The 26,604-nt window shown below is 46.7% G+C and overlaps 1 protein-coding gene across 3 annotated transcripts in view; it reads right to left on the reverse strand.

Annotated features, from left to right (window-relative positions):
• Positions 1 to 617: 617 nt before the first annotated feature.
• Positions 618 to 26,604, reverse strand: part of Proser2 (proline and serine rich 2) — a 33,193-nt gene continuing 7,206 nt past the window's right edge. Inside the window, exons 2-5 of one of the 3 annotated variants that reach the window (XM_055593904.1) lie at positions 22,085 to 22,257; positions 14,264 to 14,482; positions 3,879 to 4,131; positions 618 to 2,208 (exon numbers count right to left, since the gene is read on the reverse strand). In XM_055593904.1, coding sequence (XP_055449879.1) covers positions 1,184 to 2,208; positions 3,879 to 4,131; positions 14,264 to 14,401 — 1,416 coding nt within the window. In that variant the 5' untranslated portion in view covers positions 14,402 to 14,482; positions 22,085 to 22,257 and the 3' untranslated portion in view covers positions 618 to 1,183. Of the gene's footprint in view, positions 2,209 to 3,878; positions 4,132 to 14,263; positions 14,483 to 18,102; positions 18,147 to 22,084; positions 22,258 to 26,604 lie in introns of those variants that run through there. The other 2 variants (XM_055593907.1, XM_055593905.1) reach the window with 2 other exon arrangements.

A 26,604-nucleotide genomic window follows, 5' to 3' on the forward strand; every position in this document is an offset into this window, starting at 1 on the left:
GGTTTTGATAATAACACTGTGGCCACAGCTCTGTAAGACAAAGTCTGGGGAAGAAAAGGAAACTTCATGCTGCACAACTGAGTTCACAGTTTTCTCCTTCAAGTCAACCTGAGGCATTGCTCACGGAACACAACCAATCAGATTGTCTCCTTCTGTCGACTAGCTACCTTGCAACACAAAACCGGTGAGGTGACAAAGATTTTAGTTCTTCTAAAAACAAAACAAAACAAAAACCAAAACCAGAATTATCTTGCTTATTTGAAGTCAGGAAATCTCACTTTAATTGGGAACAGAGCATACTGTTGAGAAACACGTACTAGGGGCTCGTGTGTCCTGAGCCGACTTCCATAATAGGAAGGATTAATTAGCGTGACATCACAGTGGTGGGGTGTCTGTGAGAGAAAAGTGCTCACATCCTTCAGTTAGATAATGGTGTCTGAAGTAGATACTCCAAGTGCTAACGAATGTGCATACACAGACACGATACTCATGCATGTTAGCACAGACACATATATTTACACGACAGACGCATACACACACCCCAGGAGCAGATTTTAGAGGCAAATGAGGCTCCCTTCTCCAAACTCCACCTCATCGTTCACGCTCACAATCCAAAATTACGGTAAGTCTTACTCTATTTTTAATCTAAAATAATTTAGATTTTCAGTTAAGAAAATGGGGCAAACAATAACGTCAAGAAACAAACCCAGCTCTACCGGCAAGGTACCATCTCCCACCCTTGAGGAACAAACACAACTAGAGCTCAAAGCGTATGACGACACTGTGAAAACTTAGCGAGCATCTCTCTCTCTTTTTATTCTCGAAGTGAGGGAATCCTGAGCATTGGAGAGCTACACTGGCTTTCCAGTCCTGCACGTGGGATGAAAGGCCAGATCAGAGATTCTGAACCAAGTCAAGCCAAGGTTAAGTCACAGGACATGTGCAGTCACGGAAGCCCACGGGCCCTAACGTTATTCCGGGACCGCAGGAATGGAAGAGGACAGCTGGGGGAGAGGGGCTGGTCCTTGCCCTGCTGGCCTCTGACTCCACACTGCATTGGGCACAGAGGTTGGAGCAGAGTCTTCTTCCCCCAAAAGCGGAGCACTTCGTGCCAGCCGGCTCCTCCGCTTACAGAACGGGACAACCCCGTGTGGACATAGCCGATCGGTCCCACCGGTGACCCTCACAAGTTCTCCTTCAGCAGCCCGAGCTTGCGCAGGGCCTCGCGCCGGGCTTCCTCGCTGGAGCCCCGGCCGGAGAACTGTACCGTGATGCCTTGCGGCCGGAAGCCCACGGCGCGGGGGAGCGAGCCCGTGCGCCTGCGGGCGTCCTGGTTGCCGTCCGGGCGCGGCTCGTACAGGCTGCGGCTGGCGTTCTGGCGTGCCAGCTTGCCGGCCACCGCGGGGTCTGGCCGGAAGGTGATGGTCTTGCTGGTGGGAGCGAAGGCACTGGGCTCGCTGCGCAGGGCCTCGTGCACGCTCTGGAAGCCGTTGGCCAGCGCCGGCGGCTGCTCCGTCTGCACTGCCCGGGACTGCTGCGCCCTGGCCGGGCCTCCCGCACGCGGCACCCCGGGCTCGCCGGCCATGCCCACCTTGCCCGGGGCTCGCGCCCCGTCCGCAGGGCCGTCCCTCTGCTCCTCCGCCTTCTGCCCCCGCTCTTCCGCCGACGTGTCGCCCGCAGAGATGAAGGACATGCCGTTGATGTTGGCCAGGACCTGGGCCTTGCGCTCCTGCACGTTGACGGCCGCCTTGGAGATGGTCTTGTTGAAGTCCTTGCCCGCGCTGTTGGTCACGCTGATGTTGCTGGGGAAGCGGTGGACCTTGGGCGCCGGCTGGGCCGCGTGTCGGTGCCACACGCCGAGATGGTCCCCGTTTCGAGAGGCTATAGAAGCCGGTGTCCTCCATTCTCCAGGCTTGCCCTCCTTCGAAGGGGACGTGGGGGAGAGGGCTTCATTTCCCGCCAACTTCTCAGAAATTTTCTGAGCAATTACCAGAGGAGTGGGCACGGAGCGGGGCAGTTTGGGGTGCTCTGCTGGAGGAGAGGGGGACATCAGCTCCTTTCGTGGGGCAGAGGGCACAGTGACAGGCAGGGAGGGCGGCAGCGGAAACACCTCGGGATCCCTGGAGTCTGGTACTTGCAGGGAATCCTCGGCGGCTTGTTTCCCGCCTTCCAGAACAGGAGTGTCCTGTTTTGTAACAGATGGGGCCCCTGAAAGGAGAAGAGAGACCTTGTAAGTTTTTGCCCCGGGGAAAGTAGATGCGCGGTGTCCCTGTCCCCAGGACTCCAGAGAGCCACAGTGGGACACACTGCTGACCTCTACAATGCCTAATCAAAATGCTGGTCCGGCCGCATGGACTAGACAAAAGGCAGTCTGATTTTTCTCAGGGCCATATTCGGAGAACCAGAGACTCCTGACAGGGTGGTGACGATCTGGAGGTGGAACAGCCAGTTAGGAAGCAGCCTGGAAAGGTATGTTTCTGAGGTTCCATCACCTTGGGGGCATGTGACAGGAGGCGAGCAATGCCCCTCTCATCAGGCGTCTTTGTGATGGAGACACTGAGTGGAGGATGGGGGTGCCGCCTTGAATCCCAGCACTCAGGAAGTAAAGGAAGGTGGATCTCTGTGAGTTCAAGGCCAGCCTGGTCTACACAGTGAGTTCCAGGACAGCAATGATACATAAAGGTATCTTGTCTCAAAAAAACAGGCAAACAAAAAGCAATGAAAATGGTAGGTTAGAGAATTGCTGGGCCCAAGTGCTGAGTTTTCCAAACCCATTTTCTTTGGTGTGATTATGTGATCTAATCTTTTTAAATGATCAGCTTTAACTTTAGAAACTATGCTTCAAAGTAGAAGTGTGATAAAAAATTCAAAAATTCAGCCTCTCTCTCTCTCTGTCTCTCAGGGGTTGGCTGCAAACCATGCTCTCTTTTTATATGGAATCCATGACTGCAGGATGTCAGGTTCTGAGTAATGCGAAGTTTGCTTCAAAAAGAAAACATACATACCCTAAGAATGGCGGCATACACTAATCCCAGCACTTGGGAGGCAGAGACAAGAGGGCTGAGGGCTGGAGGCCAGGCTGGGCTCCCCAGCAAGGTCCAGGGCAGCCGGGGAGGCACAGAGAGAAGAAAGACACCCCCCAACAGCTCATGACAAACACTGTGGAACACAGTATTTTCTCTCCTTTCTTCTCCTGTCTAGTCCTATGCACCCCCTTCATTTGTCTTTAATAACATTTCCCACCAGTAAATAAAAGCTATAAGAACATTTTCCCTGACCGTTTCCTTCCTGTTCTGCCCCATGATTGAGTGGGCATAAGCACATCTCTCTGATGCTGCCCAGTACCTACCCTACTTTCTCTGCCTTTTCCGGGACTGCCTCAGAGAGCGGTATGTTAGAAATGGCAGTGTTTTGCAGCAAATCAAGTGCTCCCTCATACCTACCCCCCCCCCCCAAACGTATTCTCATTTGGTCTTTTTTTTCTCTCATTTTTTTCCCCTGCCAGTTGGTCTTCTGTCTTCTTCATTCCGTCCTTTTACTTTTTTCTCTTTTTTCCCTAAGACGGGTTTCTCTGTGTAGCCTCAGCTGTCCTGGACCCTCACTGTAGACCAGGCTGGCGTCAAGCTCACAGGGACCGGCCTGCCTCTGCCTCTCTGAGTGCCGGGATCAAGGTGTGCGCCGCCATGCCTGGCTTCTTTGTTCTGTCTTTTGGAGTTCCCTGGCTGGAGGACCACCAAGCGGTGACTCTCCCTTCCAGAAGCTGGAAAGCTGGAGCATCTGTACAGTGAGCACAGGTACACAGAGCAGGAAGCGTGGATGTGCCTGAGCACAGCATCAACCCAAGTCAAAGGTGTGGGGACCTGGGCGCTACTGCTCACCTGTTACTTGAGACACATCAGGAAGGCTCTCAGCTTCTCCAGACGCAGGTCCTGGCTGCACTAAATCGATGACATCTTCAGGCTCAGAGTGACTGGAAGGGCTCTCTTCCAGAGACTGTGGAGAGTGGCAGTGAATGCCACTGTCACAGAGGGCTGGCTCGTCAAAGTCATATTCCAGGGAATCGAGAGTCTCTTCAAAGAATAGAATGACGTCCTTTTCCTCATGTGTCAGGTGCTTCAGGCTCTCATCATCCTGGAAAGAAGAAACAGATGGTGATGTGAGCAAAGGGAAAGAGTCACAAAAAAGGAGGAGCCAGTACCTAGCTGAGGGTGGGCTTCCTGTATCCCAGGAGGCCCCTGTCCTTTGGGTCACCCCAGTATTGGCTCCCTCAGTATTTTACCTGCATTAAAAAAAATTAAAAAAAAGGATACTGTCAAGAGATGCAGGAAACCCCAGGCCTTCAGCCTGTCCTGTGCTCTAGCTTGTGGCTGCCACTGAGTCAGTACAACAGAGGACATCTCCTCCAGGAGCATACTGTTGTCTTCATACCAACCAGGGAAACTTCTAATTACACGATGGATTGAACTCAGACCATTTATCTCCCCTCCTCCAGAAATGCTGCTAAAACAGTAAGCGATCTTATTAATTTCCTTGAAAAACTATTTCTTTTTATTTTACATTTATGCTCTCAGTGTTTGGCCTGCAGACATGTATGTCTGTTTACTGTCTGTGTGCCTGGTGCCCACAGAGGCTGGATGAGGGTGCTGGATTTTCTGGAGCTAGCGGCACAGAGAGCTGTAAGCTGCCATGTGGGTGCTTGTTGGGAATCTAACCCGGTCCTCTGCAAGAACAAGGGCTCTTAACTGTTAAGACACCTCTGCAGCCTGGGACCTTATTAGTGTTCCGGTGGCAAATGCCTTTAATCCCAGCACCTGGGAAGCAGAGGCAGGCAGATCTCTGGGAGTTCGAGGCCAGCCTGGTCTATAAAGTGAGTCCAGGACAGCCAAGGCTACATAAAAAAACCCTATCTTGAAAAACCAAACCAAACTAAAACAAACAAACAACACGAACAACAAAAAACCCAGGGAAGGCAATGGTGCCAACAATGGGAAGGCAGAACACAGAAGGAAGGCTGCGTTTACATCAGTGGCTGGGAAAGCCTAGAGCCAATCTGCTGGGTACTGTGTGACCTGGACTGAGCCAGGAATACAGGGAAGGTGATGCTTGAAGGCAGATCTGGCTGGAGGGCTCCCTCGGAAGCAACTGGCTCACCCCAGCAGGAAATTCAGGCTTTATTGTTAAAGGAGTGTGTATAGAGACTGTGTGCTTGAGTTGATGGGAAGGAGCACTTCAGAAAATGGAGGACGGGGTTCAAGGAAGCCAAATGGATTCTCTGTGTAGACATAGCCCTCTGAGAGCCTTTGGCAGGGGAAACCTGAGGGGTTTGAGATCCCAGAAAGGATTCTTCCAAGGCAATGGCTTGGCAGTATCAACTACAGGTGGAGGCCAGTCAATGCTTTCCACATTAGAAACTTCAACCAGGAGCTGAGAAGATGACTCACTGGTTAAGGACACAGAGGACCTGAGTTCAGTTCCCAGCACCCATGCTGGGCAGCTCACAACTGCCTAACTTCATCTTCAGGAGATCTGATGCTCATTTCTGGCCTCAGCAGGCAACGTTCTTAGGCGCATGCACACATACCCATAATTTAAATTTTCAAAACAACAATAAAAAAATTAATCCATATTATTGAGACAGTCTTGAGAACTGCAGATATGAGAGTAGTGACAATGGAAAGAGAGGGGGATTTGTGAGTTATCAGAAAAGCAGAATTGGTTCCTCATGTAACATTCTCTTGCACTATAGTTACATCCATGCTTTTCATTTCCATGAGACCTTACACTTAAGAATCACATTGGGTAGATCAAGGCGTGCAGGTTTTCCTGTACCCACAGGGAGTTACTGTAACCAGAATGTCAGACACCTCCTCACTGTATACATCTGTTCTGACCTTCTGAAGAACATGAAGTCTCTAAGAAATCCAGAAGTACATGCTGTCATTAAAAATGTACGTGTACACACACACACACACACACACACACACACACACACACACACACACACACACACACACACGTACACGTACACATGTATGGACGTGGCAGGAAAGAAACCCCAGCAGTTAAGAGCACTTTTTGGTCTTGTAGAGGACCTGAGTTTGGTTCCTAGCACAAACATGGTGGCTCACAGACATCTGAGTGCCGTAATATATGGCATTCCTGCCTCATCTGTTCACCATACACCTGTTTATGTTGGACTACCTGGTCCCCACATTCTGTACCTGCTACCCTCAGTCACTGTATGACAGACATTCTCCTATCCGTGGCTGTCTCTTTTCCTTTTCTTTGAGACAAGGTCTTTCTGTGTAGTTTTCCTGGAACTTGCTATGTAGACCAGGCTGGCCTCAATCTCACAGATGATCCTCCTGTCTCCACTTCCCTCCCAAGTGCTGGGATTAAAGGCGTGTGCCACCAAGCCCAGCTCATTCATTGTTTCAACACAAGCACTGCAAGTCCAAAATCATTAGGGCTCTTGGCATAACAGAGATCCCTCTAGTTAAGTTGTACCTATTATGGATTTTGTCAGGGTTATGTGACGGAGATATTACACAAGTACTGACCTCCACTGCTGAAAGATGAAGTCTAGAGGAGCACGTTCATGCTCTCCCTCACACTGGGACCTTTGTGCAGGCCATTCAGTGGGGTGACGCATGACTTTGAAAATATTTTTATTATGTGTATGTATGTGTTTTGGAAGCGTGTGCAGAGCCCACTGAGGCCAGAAGAGTATTCTGAGGACTGATCTACCCAGTCCGCTCTGCAAGAACAGTATGCACCTGAACCCTGAGTTTTCTCTCCAGCCCTATGCACAACTCTTTCAATCTATTTTGGTTCGGTATGATCAGTCTCCTTGGCTACGTAGCAGAAATGAAATTGCACTACCCTGGCTGAGAGTCTAGCTCATGGACAGAAATGTTGTTGTCTAGTATGTTCAAGGCCCTGGGTTCTATCCTCAGCACTATAAACATACCATAGAGATTATGTAAAATTTTTCAAAAGCAAAGTCCTAAAATGGACCTTCAGCTCAAGCCACATTCCAATTTACCACAAGAAGGGTTCAAGGAAGAAAGGACTCTAGAGGGGATGGAGAGGCAGCTCAGTGATTAAGAAAGAGCACTTGTTCTTGCAGAGTCTACATGATGGCTCGCAGCCATTGGTAGCTTCAGTTCCAGGGGGTCCAATTCCTTGTCCTGACCTCCATAAGCACCAGACACATACGTGCTGTACATAAACACATGCATGTAAAACACTCACATACATTAAAGAACATAAGGATGGACTATGGATCCAACCTGAGAGCAGGCAGTCCCAACAGGAGATTGCACCTGGAAAACAGGCTTAGGAGGGTGCTTCGCACATGCCAGCTCATGTCTGTGCACCCTGGAAAGGCCTGGCATGACTTCCCAAGGGTCTTACGACTACTTCACCAAGGGCCAAGTTCCAGTAGGAACTAAGTAAGTCCTTGGCTTGCCTTCTATTTCGCCCTTTCTAATCCTATTCTAGCAAGTATCGACAGATCTTGCAGAGAGACCTGCATGAGTCTTGTGCAATATATCTGGAGGTCATTCTCTCTCAGTGTTCTCTTTTCCCTCTGCTAATTACACAACGCAAGATACAAATCAGCTCCTGCCAATCTGCTCAGAGACAAGAGCAGGTCCCCAGGTCCCCAGGTCCCTTAGACCCTTGCATCCTCACGCTGAGGGCTTTCTCTCTAGGGTGGAGGCTGAGTGAATGGCATGCTTTCTTTGTAATCAAGACAAAGTCTGGAGTCCTGGGCCCTGCAAGGTCAAACATGCTGTGTGTTGCCTAACTTCTAAGACCTGAAGCTTTCTCCCAGTGAACCTGGATTCTGTGCATGCCTGGGAGAGGAAAGAGGGCAAGGCAAGGTAGTGCAGCAAGGTGTAGCCGGGCCAGAAAAGAGGGCACTAGTTACCAGGTCAAGATGGTTCCTGTCTGCACCTCCTATTCTGGGAAGATGACCAAGGGAGTGGAGCAGGAAGTGATGGGAAGTGGCGTGGGAAGTGATGAGAATATGCACAGGATTTTTTCTGGGGGGAGAGATGAAAATATTCTAGAATTGAACTATGGTGATCTCCGTACACTCACAGAAACCACTTATTTCAGCTGACAGACAAAACATAAAAATTGTGCATATTTATGGTGTCTCATGTGATACCAAATTAGGCCAAACAGACCTATTTCTTTAAACATTTTTCACTGTGGTGAAAACTTTCACTATCTCTTCTGCTGTGTTTTGCAGGTGTAGTGCACACCGTTGCTGGCAGTAGTCAGCTTTGCCACAGCACACCAGAACTTGTTTCTGGCTGACTGTAACCTAGCAGCACTGACCAATTACACACACACACACACACACACACACACACACACACACACACACATCACTACCCTCTCCAGCCCCTGGTTACCACTACTCTGCTTACAACTTCTGTGAGGTCAACTTTTTTCATTTTCTTTTACTTTACGTACATGGGTGTTTTGCCTCCAAGTATGTCTCTGTACCATATGCCTGCCCGGTGCCCATGGAGGCCAGAAGAGGGTTTTGGATCCCTCAGGACTGCAGTTACATACATGTGGTTGTGAGCTGCCGTGTGGGGGTTGGAAACTGATCTTGGGTCCTCTGCAAGAGCAGCCAGTGTCCTTAACTGCTAAGCCTTCTCTCCAGCCCTAAGATCAAGTTTTTAAGATTCCGTATGTGGGGGCTGGAGAAAAGGCCCCACCAGTTAAGAGCACTGGGGGCTTTTCCACAGGGCAGCTCACAGCTGTCTGTAACATCAGTTCCGGAGGATCCAACATCCTTACAGACATAATGTAGGCAAAACACTAATGCACATGAAATTAAAAAAAAAAACCAAAACTATATATATATATATATATAGTATTATATATATGTATAAAGATTCCATATGTGAGTGAGATCATGTGGCTCTTAGCTTCCTGAGCCTGGCTTATCTCACTAAATGAAGCAGTCTGCATATTGTTGCAAATAACTGTTTTATCTGTTTTTTTTTTAATGGCTGAAGAGCATCCACTGTGGCTATGTAGCATTTTCTGTCTCCCCTAACTGGGAGATGGGCACTAGGCTGTTTCCATGTCTTTGTGTGTGTGTGTTTGGAGATGGGCTTGCATTATGTATCCCAGGTTTGAATTCACTACATTTACAGGCAGGCATGAAACTCATGATCCCCCTGCCTCTGCCTCAAGACCTGGGATCAGAGGCATGTACGCCCCATGTCTGGCTCTTGTATTTTTTAGTAACTCTGAATACTGTCACCATTAACATGAAAATATGGAATGTTCTTTGGCCATACAGAAGATCTATTTTCCATTTTTTGAGGAAACTCCATCCTGCTTTTTATCATAGCAATGCTAACACACACGCACACGCGCGCACACACACACACACACACGCACACACGCACACACACACTATGCCAAGCTCCCTTTTTTTTTTAATAGTCGTACAAGCACTTGATGTTTTCAGTCTTTCTGATAACTGCTCTTACTGGAATGAGGTGATATCTCATTGTTTCTGATCTGCATTTTCCTGATGACAAATAATGTTGAACACCCCCCCCCCCATGCCTATTATGCATCTTAAGAAACATCAGCTAGGGCTATTGTTCATTTTTCAATATGATTGTTTTTTTTTTCCAGAGCTTTTGATTCCTTATACATTTCACTATCAACCCCTTTACAGATGAGTAATTTGTAAATATTTTCCCAGTTTTGTAGGTCACCTCCTTCCTCTGTTGATTATGTTGAGTTCATTTTTATAACCAATGAGAGACTGGGTTCATTTCAGTCTTCTGCAGCTGGACATCCAATGTCCCAGCACCACTGACCAGAAGGCCTGAATGTCCTTCAGGGTGTGTCTGCAGCACCTTTGATGAAAGTCAGCTGGCGCAAAAAGTAGGCTCCCTACTGTGGTCCACTGCTCTGTGTGTCTGCATTTATGCTAATGCTACACTGATTTGTGTATGTGTGTTTGTGTGGAGCTGACAGTCAAGCCCAAGGCCTTGCACATATGAAGGGAAGTGAGGTGCTGCTGAGCTATACCCCCAGGTTCTACTAGGCTATTTGATTACAACTCTGTAGAACACTTTGAAAGTAATGTGTATGGGTATGTTCACATGCGTGTATATCTGTGCCATTTGCATGCAGTTGTCCATGGATGGCAGAAGAGGGCGCTGGATCTGGAACTGGAGTTATAGACAGCTGGGAGCTGCCACATGGGTGCTGGAACCAGACCTGGGGCCTCTGGGAGAGCAGCCAGCGAGTGCTCTTAACCACTGAGTTGCCTCTCAGGTCCTGTGTTCAGTGCTAAACTGTGGAGACAATTTAGCAGCTTGTGTTCTCAAGAAAACTTTAACTGTTTGGAGGTGGTGTTTGACAGACACTTTGGATTGTTCTTCAGGTTCTGTGAGGAACATCGTTGGTGCTCTGGCTGGGACTGCACTGAGTTGAATATGTAGATGTCTTTGGGTAGACTGGACTACTGGACAGGATAACAGTGTTCTACGAAGTGGCAGGTGGTGACTGCAAACTCCAAATATATGACAAGCTGTTGAACGGTGCACTTCAAGTCAGTGAGCTTTAAAGAATGTGCGTTACATTTCAGTTTTTAAAAAGCAGGACAGTGGAACGGACACCCCACAAGGAGGAAAGCAGAAACACTCCACAGTGGCCTCCCTGTGGCCTGGCAGGCTTGGAAGTAGTTTTGAAAATTTCATCACTTAGGGAATGGAGACAAATATAAGTGTCTATTTATTGGGAGAGAGTGAGTTATAAGAAAAGTAAGTTTGTCTGCATTAACTAGGAAGGTTGTATGCTGATAGGAGAATTGTTCTTTTTTACAAGTCCCTTTCTATAAATGTTATTTTTTTATTATTTTATTTTATTTTTTGGTTTTTCAAGACAAGGTTTCTCTGTGTAGACTCTGCTGTCTTGGAACTCACTCTGTAGACCAGGCTGGACTACAACTCTCAGAGATCCTCCTGCCTCTGCCTCCCAAGTGCAGAGGGATTAAAGGTGTGTGCCACTACACCAAGCATTTATTTTTAATGTATCCATCTTCAGATGCTAAAAACCCTGTCTAGAAACCATCTCTCACTTATTCTTACTCCAGCACACCAACTTCAGATAATGTTTACAAGTCTCTGAGGGAAACTCTGCTTCAAGGCATGTGAAGCAATCTCTCCCCTAACGTGTATGTTACAGTTTTTAAAGAAATAATTTATGAACTAATTTTCAAATCAGAAAACTACAAGTACTAAGTCTACTGGGTAATTAGAATGTGCACTGAGTGAGCCTCCCACAAAGAATAATGCCTTGCCAATGATTGCTATTTGCTCCCATAAAATAGAAGAAAAGAGAGCTCTCTAATCTAATTCAAAATGAGGGGAGCATCCAGATGAAAGGCAGATGACAGTGAGAAATGTCACAATAAAACCCACCACCTAGTACAATTAATATAAAAAAATTTTTTTTGAGATAGGGTCTCTCTATGTAGCCCCAGCTGCCCCAGAACTCGCTCTGAGGACCTGGCTGGCCTCCAAATCACAGAGATCCAACTGACTCAAGCTCCCGAGTACTGGGACTAAAGGCACATGCCACCAAGTCTGACCCCTATATGGACTAATTTTTTAAAAGGTAGATGACAAACTTTCTTTGGTATGTGTGTGTGCGTGAGCACATGCTCATGCCATGGCAGGCATATGGAGGTCAGAGGTTGGAGGACAGCCTTGGATGTCAGTCCTCTTTCTCTGTTGTTTGGGTCTCTTGTTTGCTGCTACATATGCCAAGCTGACTGGCTCCTGCTCTTCCAAGGATCTGCCTTGCATCAATCACATAATGGAAGCACTGAGACTTCAGCGTACAGAACTGCACTTGGCTCCCATCGGTTCTCGGCATCTGAGCTGAGGTCCTGACGCTCGCACAGCAAGCGCTTACGCACTGGGCCAGCTCCTCAGACAAACTTTAAATGAATAACAGTCAATACCTTCAAAGTCAATAGTACAGATGTATCTGTCTGGGTTAGAACAGATTAGGAATAGGAGTGCTTGGGGTGGGAGGGTGGAGAAGGATGCCGAGCGGAAAAATCCAAATCTTTAGTTGAACTAAAGACCTGTGAAGGTTTTAAATACACACTCTAAAATAACCTCTACCTTTAAAACTACTGGCTTTTATTCCTATAATTAAATTAGGCTTTTCTTTTCAAGAAAAACATTTAGTTGAATTATATCCTGAAGAATGCACAAAGGAACCAGAAGGACCAAAGAAAAGAAAATATGTATTGTAAAAGTGAGGACGACCAGAGCCTGTTGTAGAGGCTCATGCCTGATCCTAGCACTCAGGCTGAAGTAGGAGGATCATTGCTAGTTTGAGGCCAGCCTGGTCTATATGCCGTCAATTCCATGCCAGCCTGGGCTGCACAGCAAGACCCATTCACAAGCAGGCAGGCAAACAAGCAGATGTGACTAAACAAACATTTTGAAAAGAGACGTGAACCAATGCTCTTCACTGTTTGTCCCTCAGGTAGGCAGCCAGGGATATTTTGTTTTGATGGAGTCTTGATTTGATAATCACATGTTCTTTTCCTCCAAGACTTATTTTTATTTTATGTGTACAGGTGTTTTACCTGCATGCATATAAGCATACCACATGCCCGGTACATAGGATGTCAGAAGCGGGTATCAGATCCCCTAGAACTGGAGGTACATATGGCTGTGAGCTGCCATGTGGGTGCTGGGAACTGAACCCAGGTCCTCTGGAAGAGCAGCCAGTGCTCTTAACTGCTGAGCCATCTCTCTAGCAAGATCACCCATTCTCAAAGACACTAGAGACCTGCCTGACATTTGAGCACGATTTACTGATTTAATTATGTAAACTGATGCCAAAATGGAATAAAGGCAGAGAAAAGGCCTGCAGATTAAATGTTGTGCTGTCTCAGCAACCTGGGCAAAGCCACTGTAAGGACACATGGTACTTCCCTACTGCAGAACAAGGCCTTAATTATGCTTATTTCTAACTAGATGCTGTTGTAATTTTTTGCTGTGGCCAACTTCAACCTGTACTTCTGTCAAGAAAGGGACACAAACAAACCAGCAAAGAATGAGGTCTGTGTACAGTTTTGATTATAGAACTGAAGGAGAGTGGCTTCAAAGGCTTACAGCTGGGTTCGGTGGCTTTAAACTTCTTTAAACTGGCAATAGAGCCCTTGATCTCTCATCTGTCTGATGTTCAGAGCTTTATAAGCTGTGCCACACCGCCTTAGCTCTATACACATCTTGATGGGATCTTCAATAAAATCGAGTTTTATTCAATTCTTGTCCATAACAGGCATTTACTAATGTCTAATGAATTAAACACAAGGTCTTTGGCCATGTCTTCAAATAGCTCGTTAGACCAGAACAGTTTCTGGTCTGGTTCAGGGGGGAAAAGCCAGCCCAGGGTCAGTTACCAAAGCAGTCTGCATATCCCCTCTTTCCTCTGGAAATCACAAAGCAAATGATTTCTCACAATCCTGGGACACTGTGTATGCTTTCCCTGACCGCACCATAAGAAGAGCGGTCCCCAGAGCTCAGCAGTCCTATATCCTCATCCTGTGACTAAGGGCTGTGCGAGCGGGTAGCTCCATGACTACAGGACACACAATCCATTAGCCTTGGGAACTGGGGGGATTCACCGGAGTTCACTGAGTATTAAATCTTAAAACCTCGCCAAAGAACCCAGATGACTGTTTATGCCCAATCATAGGTTAAAATGATTAGGAAGCACTGTGGGGTGGAGGGGATGGACACAGGATGTTTTTTGAAATGGCATGGTAACCTTGCCACCTGAGTTAGGTTAAGAACAGGTAGCCTACCATCCCAGGATTTCTTTTGGAAATCTAGAAAGGGGAGTATCTGTGAAAAACAAACAAATCCTTCAAAAGACCTAAGGTTCTCAGGTTGGTTAGTGCTGTGTAAGGGTCAGGATTGGAAAGACTGAGCTTTGTAAAGTCCTTGGAGTTTGTCTGAAAGAGACATCTTTATCCTGTGGGATGCTCCCATGTTCCCGGCCTGGGTTGGCAGTGCTTTCAGGCATGGTCCTTTCTGGGGCTAATCTGCCCTAAATTATTATCTGTGCCCACAGGTAAATTAAAAGAAAATGCCGGTTCATAGAGAAGTATTCTGAGACATTCAACAGGGCTTTGTAAACTCTTCCTCAAAGGGGTGAGGTTTTAAGGAGAGCCACCACTCACCAAAGTGAAACTTCTGGACCGAGCACTGCTGCTCCGGCTCTCCAGACTGCCACCTCTGCTCAAGTCACTGAGCCTGCAGCCGGGCGACGCGTCAGAGTCCATCTCTACAGGCTCGGCTTTCTGCTGGTTCCCAGGCATCCCTACACAAAGCTGTCAACTGGCTGGCTCACAGGAAACTGGGCAGGAGCCAAGGTCCCATTCTGAGGCAGGGGAGGTCTTCTAGGGAAATAAAACACATAGCAGCAGTTAGTGACCTGAAAGAGGCCCCAGTGACCTGAAAGAGGCCTCATTGCTCTCAAGTAGAAAGTCAGCCCATACTCACAGACTAGAAGAATTAATTCTGTGAAAATGGCTGTCTTACCAAAAGCAATCTATAGATTCAAATGCAATCTCATCAAAATTCCAACACCAATTTCTTTTTTCAGAAATAGAAAAAAAACAATCTTCATCCCAAAACACAAAATACCTCAGATATGCAGATGAGGGTATACTTGGTCTGGAGAGATGGGTCAGTGGTAAGAAGGCCTGAGTTTAAAACTCCAGCACTACTAAGTAAAAAAGCCAGGCACCTTTTTTTTTTTTTTAGTGCAATGGTGTGTGTGTTGTGGGAAAAACAGGGTGATCACTGGGGTTTGGTGGCCAAATTCAGAATCTGTCTCAAAGATGGACAGTGACAGAGCACAACAGCCAGTGTCCTCTGTCCTCCACACCTGGAAATATAGCCCATCCCCACAATTAATAATGCCGAGCCATACCCGATTCAAAATTATGCCACAGAGCCATCGTAATGAAACCAACACGACAGTGACACAAAAACAGATATGGAGAGCAACTAGACAGTATATAAGATCCCAGTGACAAAGATGCCAAAAATATATATTGGAGGGAAAACATCCTCTTTAAACAGATGGTGCTGGGAAAACTAAATATCCACATGCAAAAAAAAAAAAAAGAAAAGAAAAGAAACTAGATCCTTCCCTCTGACCCTGAATGAAAAATAACCCCAAGTAGATCAGAGACTTTAATGTAAGACCCAAAACTCTGAAACTGAGAGGGAAACAGTTTAAGGTAAAGGTATAGCTAAGAACTTCTGAATGGAATCCTGGTCCACAGTTGGCAAATTTTGAAATCAAAATCCCTCTGCTAAACAAAAAGCCCCAGATAGCTGGGTGCAGAGAACCTGCAGAATTTGAGATGCCCTTGCTGACTATCCATCTGGCAGAGGATTAATAGCTAGAAAACTAACTCAAAAGTAAACAAGCTAAGCAAAGCAGCACAGGCTTTTAATCCCAGCATTCCAGAGGCAGAGGCAGGTGGGTCTCAATGAGTCTGAAGTCAGCTGGGTCTACAGAATGGGTTCCAGGCCAGTCAAGGCTACAGAGTGAGGCCTTGTGTCAAACAGCAAACAAACAAAAAGCTATTCAAAAACCTAAACAAAACAACCCACCCAAACAAGCAAACAAAGGGCCATATAACTGTACAGAGGTCTCCCAAAAAGAAATACAAATGACCAATAAATATTTTCAGACATGTTTGACACACTTAGCCATCAAGGGGATGAAAATGAAAATATATGGAGATTCTGCCCCCCAAGCTAGAATAGCAGTCACCCAGAAAACAAATGACAACAAATGCTGGCAAAGATGAGGAGAAGGAGGGACCTTTATCCACTGTGGGTGAGAGTGTACACTCACTTTGGGAATCAGAAGAGAGGGTTCTCAAAAAACTGAAAACAGATCTACCTACCGTCTGACCCAGCTAGACACTTCCAGAAAAACACCCAAAGGATTTACATCCCTGCTACAGACACTTGCCCGCTGCTGATAGTCACTGATCTAGTCACAATGGCTAAAAAACAGAACCTGCCTATACGCCCATCTACTCATGAACAGACAACAAAATACGGCAGACACATACAAGACCTACAAACACATACATACTTTTGAGAAAGGGTTTTACTATGCAGCCCTGGTTGGCCTGCAGCTTGCTATGTAGGCCAGGCTGGCCTTGAACTCACAGAGATCGATGTTCCTCTGCCTCCCGTATGCTGGGACTGGAGTCGTCCACCCTCCATGTCTGACTAACGGACTGAAGGAATGGAAGCATGGCAAATGACACCGTTGCTGGGAACTTGGAAAAAGAAGTCTGGCATCTTCCTTTGCACTGAGGGGCCGCTCTCTTAGGCTCTGGTACTTTCTCCCTCAGGCTTTCCTGCCTTTCTGCCTTAGCCACCACAAAACAGCTTCCTTCTCCAGTTAAGAGGCAGTGGCAGGAGCTAAGATGGTGGGAAGGATGGCTGACATCTCCAAGACCAAAGACTGTCTGAGGCCCGAGGAGACTGCAAGTCAACAGCAGGTGGAAAGTACTGTAAGGTGGCCCTACCAAGGAGGTCATGTTGATGTATCACTTCCAGGAACAAAGGCGTCCAAGGTTAAGAGCACTTACTGCTTTTCCACAGAACCTAGCTTTGGTTCCTGGCACCTACATGAGGTGGCTCACAGCTGGTGAAATTCCAGCTCCTGAGGATGCAGTGGCCTCTGTGGGCACCTGCTTACATACTGCACATATACACAGACACACACAAACATGCTGATAAACAACAATAGCTTTTAAAAGTGTCCCTTCTGCATGCATGTTCACATGAACAGACACTTTTTTTTTTTTTTTTTTTTTTAAGTGCTGAACCAGGCAGGATGGCACACACCTTTAATTGCAGGCAGGTCTCTGAGTTCAAAACCAGCCTGGTCTACGAAGTGAGTTCCAGAGCCATGAGGACTGCACTAAGAAACCCTATCTTGAAAACACGAAAGAAAAAAAAAAAAAGGAAAAAGAAAGAGAAAAAAGATCCCTGACTTTCTCAGCGGAAAACCCAGCCCAGTACCCAGCCACCAGATGGGTTCAGTAGAATATTGTAGAAGATGAAAAGGTGACTGGCAGGAGCATGCCTCTGGGGGCTGACTTAACAGCCACAGCTATTTGTGCGGAAAGTCAGTCAACAGGCACCTGCCAGGGCGGTGTCTCCGCCGGGGCGTGCGACAAGCCTCTCTGTAAGGACGGATTGAGAGAGAGATTCCCCACCCCACTTCTCTTCATATTTCAGTGACGGTGCCCAAGAATAAGGTTAGGAAACCAGAAGACTTGGGACTCCCAGCAGTGTGGGAAGCCACTCCAAGTGGCAGAAGTCGGAAGCTGAGCGTGCTGGTATATCCAACAGTGCGTGTGTGTGTGTGTGTGTGTGTGTGTGTGTGAAGAAGAGCATAAATTGGAAGGCAGCCTCAACTATATAACAAGACCCTGCCTCAAAACAAAAACAACAAAACTAGATGTGCCCATGTCCTCAGTCCCAGCACCTGGAAGGCAGAAGCAGGGGAAACAGAAGGTCAAGTCCTTAGCTACCTAGTGAGTTCAAGGCCAGCCTGGGTTATATCCCAAAAAAATCTAACCAAGGGAGTGGTGGTGCACATCTTTATTAGGAGAGGCAGAGGCAGAGGCAGAGGCAGAGGCAGATCTCTGAGTTCGAGGTCAGCCTGGTCTACAAAGTGAGTCCAGAACAGCCAAGGCTACACAGAGAAACCCTGTCTCAAATAACCAAAAAAACTAAACCAAAGCAAAGCAAAACAAAACAAAACAAAAAAACCTAACCAAACCACCACCACAACAAAAGTCGAAGGTTTTGAAAATCATTTAAACAGATATGTAAGTATCTAAATGACTAACAGCACATAAGTCAGGCTTTCAGATCTACAGGGTCAAACTCCAATACATTTAGTCTCAAAAAAAAAAAAAAAAAATTCAAACATCGAGCATGCATCTAGTATAAACACATACGGCAGACCTACCAAGAGTGCTGACAACAGGGGCCACACAACCATCAGAGCCAAGCAAAGGCAGATGCATGCGTTCTAGCTATGCTCCTGGCCGCGGATGGGCTGGAGTCAGGCTTGGTGAGCCAGCCCAGGCAGTGAAGGCAGGCTAATGCTTGCATCCTTCCTGTGGATCCCACCCACTGACTCAGCTAAAACTGGGTCCTGACCTGAGTGAATCACAGCTCCAAGGAGACGGGATGTAGTATATCCTTCCCCGGGAGTCCGCAAGGTGAGGGCGGGATGGGAAGTCTTGATTCACCCACACACTCCGGAGCTCCCCAGACTGCGAGACTGCTCAGGATCTGTGCCGGTTTGAGCAGTGCTGTGGCGGGCAGCACGTGAGCCCTGGTGGTGGGGCGGGGGGGAAGTGGCTGACCACACCTTTCCAGATGCCTTCTCTATGTGTTGTTGTGATTTTAAAAGCTGAGAAACTGTAACATTTAGATTTCTGTAGGCTGTTCTCTCAAAAGCATATGAGGAAGCTAGGCAGGGTCTTCCATAAGGCGGACATGGCAGAAGAGAAGGCGAAACCTTGGTTCTACATTGCTGATTTCTAAAAGAATCAAGAATTTCGAAGGTCTCAGAAAAGACTTCTGAGCTCAAAGGTCTCAGAAGGGACCACTGAGTGCCTTGTGGAGCTCCTGTGCCCTCCAGGTCTTTCTATCCCCCTGCACTCTGCCCAAAGTTTGGCTATGGGTCTCAGCATCTGCTTCGATACCCTGCTGGGTAGAGTCTTTCAGAGGCCCTCTGTGGGCACCTGTTTTATCACTCTTCTGATGTCTATCCTGTTTGCCTTTCTGAATGAGGATTGAGCACATTACCCAGAGTCCTCCTTCTTGCTCAGCTTCTTTAGGTGTACAGATTTTAGTATGTTTATCCTATATTATATGTCTAATATCCAGGGGTCTTTTCTGAGACTGATACTCCAACCAAGGACCATGCATGGAGATAATCTAGAACCCCTGCACAGATATAGCTCATGGCAGTTCAGTCTCCAAGTGGGTTCCCTAGTAAGGGGAACAGGGACCATCTCTGACATGAACTCAGTGGCTGGCTCTTTGATCACCTCCCCCTGAGGGGGGAGCAGCCTTACCAGGCCACAGAGGAAGACAATGCAGCCACTCCTGATGAGACCTGATAGGCTAGGGTCAGAGGGAAGGGGAGGAGGACCTCCCCTATCAGTGAACTGGGGGAGGGACATGGGAGGAGAAGGAGGAGAGAGGGAGAGAGGGAGGGGGCTACAGCTAGGATACAAAGTGAATAAATTGTAATAAATAAAAATATTAATAAAAGGGAAAAAAAGAATCAAGAATTGGAAGCTCCCTAGGAACTGCACACACAGAATTCCCTGGTCCACTGCGAAGAGCAGGTTTTCTAAAGGGGTGAACAAAGAGGCAGCCTCCATCTACCCCGGAATAGGACCCACTGAGATGTAGAGCAGACAGGATGGACAGTACCGACCAAGCCATGGGTCTGTGAGAGTTATTACCACTTTGAAATATTTATTCTCATTGTCCAACCTAGGGTCTCTCTGAGTTTACACGAAGTACATATTAGAACTGTGAGGCTAGGGTCAGCAGAAGGTGTGAAGAAACCGACTCTTCTCAGGGTCTGGGGGTGGAAAGCAAGCTTCAGCAAAAACTCAAAGCCTTTGCTTCAGGAAAAACTCAAGACCAGAAACACAACCACATCTCATATTTTTATGTTTCCTAGGCTTATTTCCCATTATTTACTAGAAGCGCCCCACCCTCAGTTTATCCTCTTAGTAACGAGAACAAGGCCAGGGCCATTCATCATCTTGGCCAGTCTGCCTCTGGCCAGCATGGTTCAGTCAGGAGGACAACCAGCTGAGGGGAAAAGTCCTACACTAGCTGCTGAGCCAAATCTGTAAAGAACAAGTGACGCCCTCCCCTGCAGTGAGTTTGCTGGAGCCAGAATTAAAAAAAAAAAAAAAAAAAAAACCACAAACAAACAAACAAATCTTATTTTCTTCTTAACAGGACATTCCAGAAAGACTAGCATACCCCAGAGGGTCTGCCTACAACCTTCCTTCCACCACCCCACTGCCTGTCAATACAGACAGTAGGCCTACAGAACAACCCAAGCAACTATGTCTCACCATTGTTCACCTGAAAACCACAGAGTCTGTGCAATCTCAGCGCTGACGTCCGCTAAAGGCCTGTCCACAGGCCCAAAGCTTTGAAGACACTGTTGGCCTCTCCCTCGTCCCGTCACTCGTCTCCAGCCAGCCCTGCACATTCTCGCCACATGTCCACTTTCTTCCCAGCACCCACAGTACAAGCCCACTATGGCCCATGCTGACCCATTGCCAACCTGCCATGCCCATCTCAGTATTCACCTGTCTTCCCCTTCTTCTTCACATGCTCTGGGCATGATTACACTGGATCAAACCAGATACACGACTTGATGTCACCACTCTCCTAAAGCGATGAACTCTAACCCCCTCCCTACAGACTTCAAGATCAAACAAACTGCAGCATGGTTAAAATTTTGATTTAATCAGTGTTTGCAGCATACCAGGATGAAGCAACCTCATAATAAGCATTCCACCAACCAGGTATGGTGGCTCTCAGGAGGCTGCGGAAGGAGGCAGGAGAATGCAGGACTGTCCTGAGCTACATACTCAGATCCTGTCTACAGACAACAAACATTCCTTTAATTTCATAAAGATACATGGAAACTGCTGACGTACTGGGCCCAAGCAAGTCTTGGCACATCTTGGTACTGACATTAAGAAACTCTATTTTTGACAATATAATTGCATTACATGTCAATAAAGGTAACTAGGAGAATTCATGTGTGTAGCCATTAAAAACAGTTCTGGGTTTGGAGTGATGGCTCAGCTGTTAAGAGTGCTTCCTGCTCTTCCAAAAAGACCTGAGTTTGGTTCCCAGGCCCCATGTTGAAAAGCTCATAACCACCTGTAACTCCAGCTCTTGAGGAGTTGATCTTTTTTTCTGACCTCAGAGAATATGGACACACACACACACACACACGCACAAACACACATGGCATATATGTAAACATGTACATAAAGTCTAAAACATTTAAAAACTTAGTTCTAAATAACTCTTGGAAAGTGTACTAAAATCGGAAAGTATTTAAAGCTAGATGGTAAGAGACGGTAAGAGGGCCGTGAGACATGGGACTAGGATGACGTCAACAGTAGTGACATCAGAAAAGGAGGCAGGAACAAGATGAACCAAGTTCATTCCAACTTAAGCTGGGGGGAAAATCACAAATAAACCGAGTGGATGGACAGAAAAGACATGAAAACAGAGAACCTGGATTTAAATAAACAGAAGAACACCTTGGAACTGGGGAGCCCTCGAATCACCTCAGCCCCGCTCTTTGATCCTCTCATTCCTTCCTTCCCCATTCACAGCGATTTTGAGAACTTGTCTCCCAAAAACTAGGACAAAAAACATAGCGAAAAAATGGTCTTTTACGTGGTCCTGAGAAACTCTCAATATGATGACATAATAACCAAATGACTTCTTAAAAGATACTCTTTTTTTTTTCTTTGACCTTCAAGAACATTAAAAAACTGCGAGTGTGTCACAGTAGGAGCCATTTAGAATGGCCATGGCTGGTTACCATGAGTGGGCTTTTCATATGGTTAAAGTGGGTGAAATGGAGACAAGCAAGCACAAAGCGGCCATTGTGGGTCTTGGAGCCAGTGGCTCTTGACAACATTTGTTCCTATGAACAGGCACCCCAGTGGCTTCTGTGAGGCAGGCATTCTGCTGCTTTTACAGCAGGATGGGAATCCTGCCTTCATAGACTCTATTTGGCTATGTTAAATTCCTCTGTGCATGCAGGTGATGTGTGCTAACAAGAAAGAGTTTTATAACGGAGTTTACAAAAGAAGAAGGAAGAAGGGGAGGAGGAGGAGGAGGAGCAGAAGAAGCAACAGCAGCAGCACAGTGCTTACTATTTCAGTAAATTTTTCCGTTGTTGCCCTGGCTGCCCTTGAACTCATAGAGATCCGCCTGCTTCTGCCTTCCCAGTGCTGGGACTGAAGGTGTTCGCCATCACCTCCCAGAGGCCAATCTATTCTTCATAGAAAACAGATTCCCAACATCCTTTTCCATTATTCAAAAGAACCTGAAGGATTAAAAACAAAAATCTTAGTTATTCCTAGTCTATTTTCTTTTCTCCATTAAAAATAAATAAGCCACAAAATGTAACTAATAAGAAATAAATAAATAAATAAATAAATAAATAAATAAATAAATAAATAAGCAAGCAAGCAAGCAAGCAAATAAGCCACATCCACAAGACAGCCTTACTTCAGTCATCACAGCACGCTGGTTAGCTGTGTGCACCCTTCTCAGTCACTCAGAAAAAGTGTAGTCTAACTTTCCACAGCAAGCTGGAGTTTGTGGCCCCTGCTCCTTCCACACCCAAGTCGCCCATTCAGAAACCTCAAACTGACCTAGCTGAAAGCTAAAAGCAGCTGTTGGTCCTGGGAGTCATTCTCACTTAAGAATCTCTACTTTCAAAGACTTTCTTAAACGCAAAACAAATACTCCTTACCACGGCCCCCAGCAACCTGCCAAACACTTGGACAGCCCTTCTCACACTCCCAATTGCTCTCGAAGCACAGACCCATCAAGCCGGCGGCCTCTGCATTCCCCGAATGTACACCGCCAAGGAACCTACCTGTAGGCACATGTAGGGCTTGGAGCGGTCCTCTAGATCTGGCCTGTCCTTACCTCTTCCATCTAAATTTCCACAACAACGAACCCCTTTACTTCGCCCAGACTCCTGTAATATGCCAATCCCTACAGCTTCCTGTTGCTCTGTCCTCAGCTTTTCAAATCCAGCCACAAAACTGCATCAAACTTACCCCTCCTTCCTCCGTGATATATCCATATTCTCTCCCCACAGTACACACACTTCGGGGCTTGAGACATGGTCTCACTCTCGCAGCTCAGGCTGGCTTCAGACTCTCTGTGCACCACCGGAAGGCCTTGAACTGCCCCTCCCGCCTCCACCGTCTGAGTGCTGGGATGACAGGTGAGCACCACCAGGCCGTTTCCTTGGTGCTGCGGCTGAACCCAGGGCTTTGTGCATGCTGGACTATCATTCCACCAACAGAACCCCACTCTAGACCCTGCCCCTCCAACTTCTGCGTCTTCCTGTTCTTTCTACTCCATCCATTCGGCCTTGCTGTTCATACTCCACCACCGTCAATGTGGGAGGATACCTCTGTCATTCCGCAACAACTGATCTCATCAGGTTTCTGCATGTGACCCTTTTTGCTTCAGCTAGACTATGAATTTCTTATCATTAGAGGGGTGTGTGTGTGTGTGTGTGCATGTTCGTGCATGATGACACCTGTCACCAACTATAATCATTATCCGTTATTTAACTATACCTCCCCAGCATACGCACTTTTTTTTAAAAAAAGAATTAATTTTATTTTACGTCCCTTGATGTAAGGGTGTCAGATCTGCTGGAAATGCAGTTTCTGACAGTTGTAGCTGCTGTGTGGGTGCTGGGAATTGAACCTGGGTCCTCGGGAAGGGAAGCCAGTGCTCTTAACTGCTGAGCCACGTCTCTAGCCCCATCCACACTTTTGAGACAGGTTCTCACTACATAGCCTGGGCTGGTATGAGTTCACAGAGGCCTGTTTGTTTCCAGCTCCTGCATGCTGGAATTAAAGGCATACACCACCATTCCCAACTAAAACCCCACATTTTAAAACTCTAAAATCATCTTCTTTTCTTGGGGAGGGAGATTGAAATCCTAAAAGTAAATTTGTTTTCTGAGACAGGGTCTTGTATACAGCTCAAGCTGGTCTGAAACTCTTCACCTTCCCGTGATGGTCTCAGGATTTTGTTGTTGTTATTGTTGTCTCGTTTTTAGCAGTATGAGGGTTCAAAGCCAAGGCTGCAGAGCCTTGGTCATGCAGCAAGGGCTCTACCACCACTGAGCCTCATCTCCAGGGAGCCCTGAAAACAGATGTTTTGAGCTCTCAAAGTTCAGAGGCTGAAACAAGAGAAGGAGAGTTCAAGGCCAGGATGTTCTACATAAAGACACACTGTAATCCCAGCACCCAGGGAGGCAGAGGTTGTAGGAGCTCTGTTAGTTCGAGGCCAGCTTGGTCTGTAAGCAAGTCTAGGACAGCCAAGGCTACACAGAGAAACCGTCTTAGAAAAAACAAAACAAAAAGACACACTGCTGTTTGTTTTCAGTGCTGTCTACTGGACCCTAGCGTACTGTAGACATATCGAGAGGAACACACACACAAGCTCTACCTTGACCCTGACCCTCATCGTTCCCTTGAATAGGGTGCCCCTCAGTGCCCTCCCCCACGGCAGTGGGGACTGACTTCAGCCTCTCACATGCATGTTGGAGAAGCACCCCACTCCTGGGCTACACCCTCAGTCTTTTCAAAAATGCTTTTATTTTGAGACAGGGTCTAAGCTGACGACTGGTCTTGAACTTATTCTGCAGCCAGGCAGGCCTTAAACTTGTGATCCTCCTGCCCCAGCCTCCTATTATGGGATTAGAGACCCGTGCCAACAGGCCTGGCAGTATTTTAACTTCTGACACGTTTTATGGAAAAATCAAAGACCTCAAATCTTAATAGACGCTCCACAAAAAATGTAATGAAAGCCTAAGATGACTGTTAATTTGATCTTTGAAAGCATAGGCATTTCGATTTCTGCTTTTTAGAAACAATCTTTCTGAGCAATGGAGAAAAACCATAATAATTTCAAACTGTTTTTTTATTAATACTTTCAACTCCTAAAAGGAGGTAATGAGTGAAGGTCACATCACATGAACATAAGTGATGGGTCTACACTGAGGCAAACAAGCTGGCCAGGCAGCCTGAGACTGTGGGCTGAGTAACACTTCTCCTGTCAGTAGTTTACCGTTTCTGGGCAGGAGATGAAAAGCAGATGCCCCTAATCATGAAGACCCTACCTGAAGACAGTCTAGTTAGTAGGAGCGCACTCTGTGAAATGAAATGCACTGGAGTCCAGACAGGCACTGCAAGCTTTCACTCAGCTCGTATTTCAAAAGCTGAAGCTGACATTTTAGATGTGGTTTAATCTCAGTGCTCAGAGGCAGAGGCAGGCAGATCTCTGTGAGTTCAAGGCCAGTCCGGTCTAGATGTGGAGTTCTAGGACGGCCAGAGGTACATAAAGAGACCCTGTCTCAAAACAAACAAAAACAACATCCCCCAAACAAACAAAAAACTCACACACACACACAAAAGCCTATTTTCTTTCTATGGTTTTAAAAACAGAAGAAAATCCCAGCTTAAGCAATTCTTTTATTCAACAAATCCTGCTGAGCGCCCACTACACGCTGCTCACCAGATAAAATGTAGTCCCTCAAACTCAGGCGCAATGATTACACCTTCTTGTTTTACAAAGCCTTTTGTTGCCCAGGAGCTTAAAATCCCCACCTGAAGTTTTCTCCCGGGGATTTTGTTTACTGGAGTATTCCTAACACTTGGTTAGACTGGGTTGTGGTGATCTGCTTTGCATATCTTATCTCAAATGAACAGATCTGAATCTGAACCAGAAGTAAAGCTCCTACAAGGCCTCTCGCTGGGCCCAGTTGTTTGTCTGCTTGCTTGTTTGTTTGCATTGCTGGGAGTAGAATCCAGGCCTCTGCATGTTTGACCATCATGTACCCTCGTCCCCTGTGTAGAATTTTTAGTTGCATCTCAACAGAATGTCTTTGTTAGCTTTTGTGAGAGGAGAGAATGCAGACACCCCACCTGGGGACAGACACACAGGTTCCTCCTCCCCCTGCACACCTCCAGGGACAACTTTTTTTTTTTTAATTATGTATTTATTTTTATTTCATGTTCATTGGTGTTTAAGCCAGCATGTGTGTCTGTGTGAGGATGTCAGCTCTATAGAATTACAGACAGTTGTGAGCTGTCATGTGGGTGCTGGGAGTTGAATCCGGCTCAGTCTGGAAGAGCAGTCAGTGCTCTTAACCACTGAGCCATCTCTCCACCCCCCAGGGACAACTTCTTGATGCCCTCATAAGTTGGCCTGTGAGTAGAGTCCACACTTCAAACAAGGGGCTCTTAGCTCCTTGTGAAGAAGCAGGACCATCAGTGTTTGCTGAAAACACTGGACGGCTAGGGCAGTTAAGATGTTGCTATTTTCAGAGTTGGAAGGGCTGCCTATGAACCTCTCCAGGAAAAACAGCACCTTCAAGAAGTTCAAGAGGAGAACTTGATAATTATTCAAATAACGGAAGGGTCAGCTGCAGCTTGTAACCTGATCAACCATCTTGGAAAATAAACACCCTGCTCACACCTCACTGAGGAGACTAGCTAAGAAATACAGATTTCAATACATACCACACGCTTCTTGCTGTGTTCTATTTTTCTACAGAACGAGAGATCAAGCGTGCCAGGCAAATTCTCTACCACTGAGCTACAGCCCAAGACCTTACCCGTGTGTTTTTCTTTGA

The sequence above is a fragment of the Psammomys obesus genome, unplaced genomic scaffold (assembly GCF_907164565.1).
Source record: "Psammomys obesus unplaced genomic scaffold, mPsaObe1.curated_primary_1811, whole genome shotgun sequence".
In the NCBI taxonomy this organism is placed as follows: Eukaryota; Metazoa; Chordata; class Mammalia; order Rodentia; family Muridae; genus Psammomys; species Psammomys obesus.